The sequence below is a fragment of the Hipposideros armiger genome, unplaced genomic scaffold, assembly GCF_001890085.2.
Source record: "Hipposideros armiger isolate ML-2016 unplaced genomic scaffold, ASM189008v1 scaffold_2485, whole genome shotgun sequence".
In the NCBI taxonomy this organism is placed as follows: Eukaryota; Metazoa; Chordata; class Mammalia; order Chiroptera; family Hipposideridae; genus Hipposideros; species Hipposideros armiger.
Window position 1 is genome coordinate 1 of NW_017733814.1, and position 1,291 is coordinate 1,291.

Genomic DNA, 1,291 nt, shown 5'->3' on the forward strand with positions numbered 1-1,291 from the left:
CTGACACTGTAATCAAAACACACTGAGGTACAATTGACAATGCAAAAAAAAAAAAGATCTCCTGAAATAAGTCATCAGTTCTTAAAAAGGCATAAATATAGATCATAAATTCCTCAGTTGGAGCATGATAACATAGACTATGTATGTGAAATATACATGGCTTCATATACTGAGGAATTTCTCAAATATTTTGTAAAATCAGATTGTTTATCTGAGAAAATTGGCTAAAGTATGTTATTTCCATTTTTTCTTATGTTTTTCATACATACACATGTGTGTTTACTTTTATGTTGTAAGCTTACGTAAGGCTTTTCTAAGCAAACCATTGAAAATTATCCAATTACATATACTATGGTAAAACCATTAGGAAGTATAAAAGTGAAAGTCTCCATCACTTTGTTTTCTGCTAGAACAAAAATGATGCCCATTTTATTGATTGATGGTGTTAAAGGCTTCCATTCTTCCAGTCAGCAACTCACCAGCCGTAAAAGTGAGAGAAAGTCCTGTTTTAGCTTCCTGTTTCCCCAAATCAGGACAAATGAATGACCTGAAGGATAGAGAACTTCAAGGACCTGGACACATAGGACTATTGGATCATTTGGCACACCAATAGAACTCCAAGCTGAGATGACTTGAGCCATGGTGTAAATAGCAAAAAGCAAGAGAAAGGAGATGACAGTTTGCATGGCTCTTATGTGGACCTTGGTGCTGGGATCTTGGGATCCTTTGCCACTGAACTGCATGTGTTTCAGATGTTTCCACAAGGAAAAAATTAACAGCACAAAACAGGTCAGGGACGTAGTAAAGGGTATGATGTTTGCTAATGTGTATAGAGCCATATTCGTAACATAGTTGATGTCCTTGAAGTAAAGTTTCCTTCATATTCACTCACCCACATATTTCCAGCTACCTACCACTGCAAGATGAAAAACTAACAAGACCAAAGCTCCCAACAGTATCATGAGAATTACTCTTTTAACTTTCCTCTTTAAGTGAAGAAAAAGAAGGTTAGAGAAATTGGCTATCTTGAGCAAATAAAACACGCTGAGGCTAGTAGCAAGCCAGAGGCTAAAGTGGTTACTTATTATCAAGGCTACATAAACATTAAATCTTACTTCTACACTATATAAAGCTGGATTAAACATAATTACATACCAATATATGCCTAGTACCCAGACCAAACCAACCCTGGAGACCGCCAAACCAGTAAGTATTCCATGAGCTGTGGAGATCTTTTGTCTCTTGACCCAGTCAATGCAGTTCACCAGTGCTATGAAGACATTGGCAAAAT

General features: G+C 36.7%; 1 protein-coding gene across 1 annotated transcript; it reads right to left on the minus strand.

The window, feature by feature from the left end:
• Positions 1-479: 479 nt before the first annotated feature.
• Positions 480-1,289, minus strand: LOC109378682 (taste receptor type 2 member 46-like; the record flags this gene model as incomplete). The annotated part of the gene is given in 3 exon segments (XM_019634987.1): positions 480-850; positions 853-911; positions 913-1,289. Coding segments are annotated over 3 exon segments (807 nt in total), but the record flags the coding sequence as incomplete, so codon positions are not given.
• Positions 1,290-1,291: the final 2 nt, after the last annotated feature.